The sequence below is a fragment of the Silene latifolia genome, chromosome X (genome assembly GCF_048544455.1).
Source record: "Silene latifolia isolate original U9 population chromosome X, ASM4854445v1, whole genome shotgun sequence".
Classification (NCBI taxonomy): Eukaryota; Viridiplantae; Streptophyta; class Magnoliopsida; order Caryophyllales; family Caryophyllaceae; genus Silene; species Silene latifolia.
In genome coordinates, this window is record NC_133537.1 from 10824054 (window position 1) to 10833519 (window position 9466).

General features: G+C 38.9%; 1 protein-coding gene across 1 annotated transcript; it reads left to right on the top strand.

The window, feature by feature from the left end:
* The first annotated feature begins 1515 nt into the window (after positions 1-1515).
* On the top strand, positions 1516-5078 carry LOC141616857 (uncharacterized). The gene is made up of 4 exons (XM_074434015.1): positions 1516-2818; positions 2987-3069; positions 3167-4486; positions 4582-5078. Exons 1-4 carry the CDS (start codon positions 1516-1518, stop codon positions 4885-4887), a joined length of 3012 nt encoding a protein of 1003 aa, XP_074290116.1. The 3' UTR covers positions 4888-5078.
* The last annotated feature ends 4388 nt before the right edge of the window (positions 5079-9466 follow it).

Below are 9466 nucleotides of genomic sequence, written 5' to 3' on the forward strand. Positions count from 1 at the left end.
GTTGTGCCATAATCAACATCATCATATCTCTCAATTTCGCTTCAAATCTTATTCGACAAGAATGGCGTAATAATCCGGATCTTGATGATGATGATCTATGGAGTTGAAAAAATGGAAGCAAATCAAACAAGCATAACTCAACACTTTCAAAATGATCATTTCATTTAATTTTAAACCAAATACATTACAAAGAATTATCGAAATCAAAAGATGTATAATAAGCGGAACAACCCCGGTTAAGCGTAAAAAGCGCTTCTCAACCTCGCCACCAATCACGCCACTCTGGTATACCGCTAACTTCCGGGTCATTAGCTTCATATTTTGCAATAACAGATTGAATATATGCAAGGACACGACTTGCATGTGGAGATAAGGTTGGAAGAGTACAACTCAACATATCTCCATTTGCTGACCAAGTTGCGAGTAACAGTAGCCGACGAGGGTATGAAGATGATGATGATGATGAGGCTTTGTTGACAAGCGGACGCTTCACGCCTCTTAATCCAATAATTTCGTTGATGTTCAAGGGATGCTTTGATTAATGGGTGTTGATCGAGGAAGCCATGAGAACCTTCCCATCATCTTCAATCGTTTGTGTAAGCCATTCTTCGTTGTTGATAAAATTAGGGTTCATTGCCATGTTGTTTCAATTAATGAATGTTAGATACTAAAGGATGCTTTAATATTTATAGCTAGTCACATTTATAAGTTTTTTCAAAACCATTGGTAATTAATTTAAGGGATATTTGCATGCATCGAATTCTACAGGGCCGTAATTATACATGCATCTAGTAATATTTAATTTTTATTTTTTTTATTTTTTAAGAACAAACAACAACGGTTATTTACAAACAGCCCGTTGTCTTTAGTTATAACAACGGTTTTGTATATTACAACCCGTTGTTATAACTTTCCCCCCAAAATTGAGTCACACTTTCCACAACGGGTTTTTATACTTAAAACCGTTGTTAATAGTTTTAACAACGGGTTGCTTAAGAAAACCAACCGTTGTTACAACCTTTTACAACGGACGCTTTAACAACGTCCGCTTTTTTATATAACAACGGTTTTTGACCGTTGTTATAGCCTGTATCTGTAGTAGTGATTGTTGGGCAAGAATTTGCAAGTAAAGAGATTTTGCGACAAGTTGTCACATCCTACAATGTTCTTAGAAACCAAGTTTATAAAATTACCAAATCAAGACCTCACACCGTGACTTATAAGTGTAATAGACAACCCTTAGCTTGTACTTGGTATTTGAGAGCTAGTAAAAAAAACATTTCCATGGATGTTTTCACAATTGTGTCATACAAAGGTCCACATGAAGCGTCATGTGTGGTTCGGAAACCATCTCTTGATCATCCAAATTTAAGGGGGGAGTTTATTAGCAATGCTATTAAGCATCTTGTGAAAGACGATTGGGGGGCTAAGGTGAGTTTGTTAAGGGCATCCATAACAAAGGAATTCAACTTCAAGATTTCTTATTGGAAGACTTGGGTGGCTAAATAAAGAGCGATGGCGGAACTTTATGGAGACTGGGAGGAGTCTTATGCTTTTCTTCCTCGTTACCTAGATGCTTTAAAAGACGCAAATCCGGGAACCGCTGTCCATTTTGTCAATAAGCCAACTAATGATCCCAACATCCAACTACTTGATAAAGTGTTTTGGTCATTTGGTCCCTCAATCAAAGGCTTCCTTCATTGTAGGCCCATTATTACCATAGATGGCACTCATCTATATGGCAAATATAAAGGGGTTATGTTGATTGCAATGGGATTTGATGCAAATGACCAACTCTTTCCATTAGCATTTGCCATTGTTGAGAAGGAGGACTATGAGAATTGGAGTTGGTTTTTGGCTTGCATAAGACATTATGTGACATGGCGTAGAGGTCTTTGTGTCTTGTCCGACTGTCATCCGGGTATCTTAAAATCAATGAATGAAGTGGGGAGTGGTTGGGAAGAGCCATATGCTTTTCTTAGGTATTGTATTCGACATCATGCATCCAACATTAACTCGATGTTCAAAAATTCAGATTTGAAATCAGCTTTCACCGACACCGCTATGCAACACCAAATTAGAAAATTTGACTTAGGTATGGAGAAAATTGGTATGATCAATGCAAATGCTAGAGCTTTGTTAGAGAGTATCCCTCCAAGTAAGTGGTGTCTTGCTCATGATGGTGGTAAAAGATATGGTTTGAAGACAACAAATATGTGTGAATGTTTCAATGGTGTGCTAAAGGGGGTAAGATTTCTTCCAATTCAAGCCCTTGTAAAAGCCACTTTTACACGAGTTAACAAATATTTCGTTGATAGAAGAAAAATGACAAGGGATACATTGTTAGGTGGTTTTAAATGGTCGGATAAGATAACTAAGACACTTGATGGAATTGAAGAAATTGCCGCCCATCATGAAGTTAGTGAATACGATTTTGAGCAAGGCCTTTATCAAGTGACTACAAGTCAAGGTCGTAGGCTTGGAAATCGTGGTGGAAGAAGTCACACGGTACGATTGACAGAAAGGACTTGTACTTGTAACAAGTGGCAAAACTTTCATTATCCTTGTTCACATGTAATGGCGGTATGTCGTGCTTTTTCAATCGACGTGGATCAATATGTTGACCCATTATACTCTTCCGGGGAATATAATGGTTGTTATCACGCAATCTTTCAACCTATTCCCGATGAGGGATATTGGAAGACATGGACGGAGAAGAAATTGCTTCCTAATGATTCTTGGATAAGAGGAAAGGGCAGACCGGTATCTAAAAGAATTCGCAATGAAATGGATGAGGTTTATAAGTCTTCCGTTACTTGTAGTTTGTGCAATGTAGAGGGCCATAACAAGCAATCATGTGCAAGAAATAAATCTAGGGGGTAATTTATGAATTTAATGTTTCATTGTTTAACATTGAACTATTAAAAACTATGTTATTTTTTCTTGGAGTTTGACAATGTTAATATTTTTTTTTTGATGTGTTTAGGTCAAATGGAGCCGGGTCCAGTAGATGATAGCGTTCTGAAATTGCAAGAGAAACATAGAAGCTCGGTTATTTGGGAAGGAGAGGTAATTAACGGTTCTTTAAACTTAGTATTATGTTTAAAAAAATAATATTTACTTGTTGAACTTATTTTAAAACGTATATGTTTAATTTTTTTTGAAGGATATCGAGCCGCTAAAATGTAGAAATCATCTATATTCCAAATCTAAATTCACCGTAGCCCCAGCTGTTGAGAATTTCATTAGTGGAACCCAGTTTCATGGTATTCATAGGTTAGCTTATGTTGTAGCTCGTCCTGATATGATAACCGCATTAGTTGAGCGTTGGAGACAAGAAACTCACACCTTTCATTTAACAGTCGGAGAAGCCACCATCACTTTGCAAGATGTTAATGTTTTGTTGGGTCTAAAGGTCGGGGGATTACCTATAACTGGTAAATCTGATTACTTTTGGCCTGAGTTATTGGAGCATCACTTAGGTATTAGACCACCACCTAATGCATTTAGAGGGAAAACTTTGAAACTTTCTTGGTTAAGAGCATATTTTCAAGGCCTACCACAAGATGCAACCGAGCAACATCTTCATGCACATGTAAAAGCTTATTTGCTATATTTGATCGGTACCGTGCTCTTTCCTGATAAAAGTGGCAATAGAGTGCAATTAATTTACTTCCCCCTTTTGACAAATTTGGAAAGATTGAATGAATATAGTTGGGGAAGTGGAACACTTGCTTATTTGTATAGAAACTTGTGTACGGCGTGTACAAAAGGAGCTATAGAAATTGGTGGTTGTCTTGTTCTAATGCAACTTTGGGCTTGGGAACGTATATCTATTGGTCGACCTACCATCATGAAATCAACAGTAGAGGAGCAAGCCGGTGTCGAATACTCTCTTGGTTCGCAAGTGGTGGAGGGTGTTGACCCACTTGGTTGTAGGTGGCTAAGAATACACCGGGCTTATAGGGATCACTTGATTGGTTTAATTCAATGTAGGCATGCTCTTGATACAATGACCGATACCATGTTCACTTGGGAACCCTACCCTACGGAGGTCCTTTCCCTTCTTCCCGCCATTTGTACCGAAGACCCTAGTGAGTGGCTTGTAAATGCCCCACTAATTTGCTTTGAAACCGTTGAGTGGCATTTTCCTAATAGGGTCGTTAGGCAATTTGGTTGGCATCCTACCATTCCCCCTATGTGTAAAACATCTAAAAAGTTGCATAAAATTGATCGTCGCGGAAATGCCACTGATTATGAGGAGATGCATAGAGAAAGCATTGTGAAGTGGAACAACCGCAAGACTAGATTGACCCCTAGAGGTGTCCCTTACAATGGTTACCTACACTACAATGATGCATACCTACAATGGTATCGTGCCATCACTCGTCTAGTAGTTAGTAACCTCAGTACCGAAACACAATTCAAGGACTTGTATGAGAAGAGACACAATTTCTATCCGAATGCGGCGGACAACATGCTACTTGTAAGTATTTCTTCAATTTTAACAACCTTTGTCTAATGAAATTGGTTTAGTATTAGTTTAATTTTAGCAAGAATTGTACTTGTTAAATTTTGCAGACGGAGGGTCATTTATACAACTATAAGCATGCTACTACTATGCTTGGTAACATGCCGGAGGATGTTCCACTATCTCATGAAGGCATGTTGCGAGAGATGCTGACAATGTCACTCGAATGCTTGCAACGCACGGGACACGGGCATCTAGTCCCACCCATTGAAGCCGATCATCCAAGCCCTCCACACCAACCTCCTCCTAGATATCATTTAAGTCACTTGGAGCATAGGCTTACCCCTATCCGTGAGGAGGAGACACCTACCGGTTCAAGTTCAAGACCAAAGAAGACTCGCTCAAGATTAGGCTAATGTGCCAAGTAGTTTAGTTGGTTTAGTTTGTATGAACTTTAGTTGGTTTACTTTGTATGAATTTGAGTTGGTTTAATTTGTATGAACTTTAGTTGGTGGAGTTTGTATGAATTTTAGTTGGTTTATTTTGTATGAACTTTAGTTGGTTTAGTTTGTTATCAATGACATGAATTGCATTTCCGGATTTCAATCCCGTGTTTGGAGTGTATGTTTGGGCATTGTGTAAATCATGTTGAAAGTTTGTACATGGGTGAATGTATGTGTGATGGAGTGTATGTTTGGGCATTTAGGGTTTGTTTGTGCAGGTGTGATTGTAGGTGGGCATTGGGTGAATGTATGTATGAAGGTGCTTTTTTTTTTAAATCCGCAACTGAAGCCGCTAATAACCTCAGCGGCTTAGGGGGTTTTTTTTGTGTGAAAATTACACAAAGCCGCTAAGAACCTCAGCGGCTTTGCCTGTTTTTTTGCATTTCTGGAATCCAGTAGCTACTGGATTGTGCAAGCATTTTTTTCCCAAATCCACATGCAAAGCCGCTAAGAACCTCAGCGGCTTATGGGGTTTGTTTTTTTTTTTTTTGAAAAGTTGACAAAGCCGCTAAGAACCTTAGCGGCTTTACCTCTTATTTTTGCAATTTCTGAGTCCAGTGTACTGGATTGTGGAAAGTGGTTGCGTAGTAAAAAAAAAAAAAAGGAAAGCCGCTAAGAACCTCAGCGGCTTTGCTAAAAATCTGCGAAAAAAAAAGTGCTGACGTGGACACTAGAAACGTAAATAGTTTCAACTCAACACTAATTACCTAATTAGTTTGCTTAATAACGCTAATAAACCAAAAAATTCGGTTAGAGCATCTAACTTTCCAAATGGTCCGAGATATGATCGGACTTTTAGACGGAGACCAGAAATGATTCAAGTAGCCATCCCGGAAAACAACCAGATTGGATGGGGGTGGGGACGGGGTCGAGGTCGAGGTCGAGGTCGGGGTTAAGTAACAAGATAATACTTCAGTGCCTGATGTGAGATTAGGGAGTTAGGCAGTGAGTTGATGGAGTTCATAAGAAAATGGTGCAAAAGTCGTAAATCAGATAGTTGATTAAATAAATTGGTGTAAATCCGCCGAAGGGAACAATGGGCATGCATACGGATGTGTGACGGGCAATGTGAGTATGCTATACAAGGTAGGGCAAGGTGAGTCGTAAATGATTTTAAGCAAAACAATAAAAGTAAGATGGGCGAGAAGCGAAAATGATACGATTTGAGAAGCCTTGATCCTAATTGACAGGGAAACTGATATTGGTGTTCCTGATGAAGTTGGTCGACTTGACGTTCTTCGCATTCCGACAGAGAACAAAGAAGCCAATTGAGTCGGCATCTCTAGTCAGCATCTCAATAACCTCGCAACTATTCTGAAGGTTCCAGAAAGCATTTTACAGGGGACTTATAGCGGTTTGCAAAACCTTATGAAACATTGCTACATTGCTACAAAGATGCAAATATCTGCAAGTGGACTTGGAAGTGGAAAGTTGTGAAAGGGATTTTCTATAGGGATCTCAATTGTGTTGGTTGGTTGGAGAAAGGTTGGTGTTTCAATAGTGTGATGGGTGGGTGAAGTTGCTTGGTCAAAAGTTGGTGAAGGAGAATTTAGAACTCTTGCTAGGGTCCTAGTCCTTAAGGTCCGGAAGAGCCTCTCGGGGTCGGGATTTAAAAGCAAGGCGTGGTGATTTCTCCTAGGCATGCAACTTGGTGAACCGTTAGTCTCCTAATGTTTTTACACGCTAGGGAAAGACAAAAATCTCTCACTCTACACGGGAACACACAACTACTCAAGCAAACAAACAATTGAGCTAAAACTAAAACTAAGACTCTTAATAAACTAAATATAACCTAACGCCATCCCCGGCAACGGCGCCATTTGATGAGTAAGATGAATAAAGCCGTCGACTCTTACTATCAACAATATTTATAAACCCAATTAAAAGTATTATTAATCGGGGTCGAACCACGAGGATGGTGGGGTTTCTATTTAGTTTAGCGCAAGCTTAATCTAGTCGGGAAATAAAAGGAGATTGATTCTAAACTAATAAACTAAAATCGAGTAAATAACAATATGGGTAAACAAGGAAATTGCTAAAGCAAGGAAAATTAGATGAATGGTTAAGGTGATGGAAAAACAATAATTAAGAGACTAGGATATTGGGTTCACTCATATAGGTAGGGGAGACAAAGATAGGGTGATAAATTTGAAAACCAAAGCATGGAAAACACTCTATCTTTCGACACGAGATTAATCCTTAAGTTGAAATCGATTAAGTCCTCACCTAATCAACCCAACAACAATCCTATCATGCTAATCCTATTTTACTAACCAAGTTCTCACCTAGTAAGCAAAGATAGATAGTGGAAGCACTTAAATTTTCACTCAAGCATTAACACAAACACCTAGCATGCATGATAAGATTGAGATGCTTAATTAAACCCGAGAATTATAATCATTCTATTTTATAATCTACCCTTATGACCCTATATGAGATCCCCCTCCATCCTTGTAGAGCACTACTCACACATGGCTATGATAACAAGCACAAAAGATGATTGCTTTGGCATGTAACAAACAAGAGAAAATATATTGCAAAAATGGATTGACTAATCAAACTTGAGAATATAAACAATTCACAGATAAACAAACTAGAAGAGAATTTATACCAATTCTAAGAAAAAGTTGCAATCTTGGATTAATGGAAGAGAGTACCTTCACCAATCTTCAAATACAACCTAAATACCAAAATATAAACAATTGAAACTAAGTAGATCTATATTAGTTTAATATGTAATTAAGGAAATATTAGTACTTGCTTAATAAATATTGCATAAACTTAGAGAATTCTGAAATCTAGGGTATATCTATATTTGATTAGGGAAGGGGTATTTATACTATTTCATTAGATTAGAGGAAATGAGGAAATAAAGCCCATTTCTTGCAGCTGACGTCCTATGCCGGTCAACCGGCTGCCGGCCACCTTCACCGGCAGCGACATCTCCAATTTATGGCGAAAATCTGGCTTGGGAATCTCTCTGCCGGTGGACCGCCTGCCGGCAGAGAGTTCTTCTTCTTTGCTTCTTCTTCGTAGAGGGGGTGTGTGCCGGCTGATCGGCTACCTATGCCGGCAGCGGGCTCTTGATTTCTTGCTCCAAAAATCATCTTGGAAATGGCTAGGTGTTGGGCATGTGTTCCCTGCCGGTGGGCCGGCTGCCGGCAGAGAACTCTTTCTCAACTTTTTCAATCCTCTTCTCCCATGGCAGTGTTCCCTGCCGGTGGAGCGGCTGCCGGCCTGTCGGCAAAAGGCAATGCTGCACATTTTGCCTTCCTCTTCTTCATGATTGGTCATAGAACCGCCTTTTTTTCCCCGATTCCTCTATAATCGCCTCAAGTCCTGCAAGAGGAGCACAAATTCATAGATGCGGGTATCGGGCGCAAAATGCAAGGTAAGGCACACTAAACCGACTCGATAGGAGTCAGAATGCTTGAAAGAAGAAAGGAAATTTGGTGCAAATGAATCATATATCAAGGATACACCTACCGGTTCAAGTTCAAGATCTAGACCGAAGAGAGGTCGCTCGAGAATGGGCTAATGTGTCAAAATATTCGATGGAATTGCTTAATTTGTATGAACTTTGGTTCTTTATTTGTTGTATAAACTTTAGTTAATTTAGATGGAATTGTTGTATGAACTTTGTTCGTTATTTGGTTATGAATGACATTGGTGAACATTTCGGGATTTAAAGCAAGTGTTTGGAGTGTGAGAATGGGCTGTGTATGGCATTTCTAAGATGCAAATGCTGGATGTGTTGTTTGGTCTGGTGTATTGGTTGCTGGCTGTGTTGTTTGCAGCTTTTTTTTTACAGTTTTTCGACTAAATCGCCAGTTTCCCAGAGGCTTCACCCTTTAATGGTGTGAAATCTGGGTAAGCCGCCAACTTTTCCAGCAGCTTTCCTCTTTTTTCTAAGGCAATTCCCAAACCCCTCAATCTAGTAGCTAGGCTAAAATGAGAACGTAATACTATTGGTAAAGCCTTTAGGTTCCCGAGCGGCTTTATTTCTTCCCAATTTTTGCTAAACTTCCTCAGTTATTTGGAAATAGGAAGTTAAAAAACTGGGAAAGCCGCCATGTTTGTTAGCGGCTTTGTAGAAAAACTGAAAAAAGAATAAAAAGTGATGACGTGGATCCATTGGGCCAAAATAGTTTCAAACCAACCCGAAATTCCTAATTATTTCCCTAATTAACCCCAATTAACAAAAAAAATTCTAAATTTTTGGGATAGATTAGCTGGTAATTAAGGCCCCCAGTCTGTAGATAATGCACAAATTCTCGTTTAGGACCGACATATCTGTTTTTAATAAGAAATGGGTCAAATATATAGATAAGACAAAAAAATGTATAGAGAATAATAAACTCTTATCTTATCTATCTATATGAGATAATATTTGACCCGCTTTTATATCGCAGATAATGTGCTATCTGGTTTTCTTTTGAGCATGACATATGGACCTATATTAAAATTTTATCCACAAATATCCACATGGCGC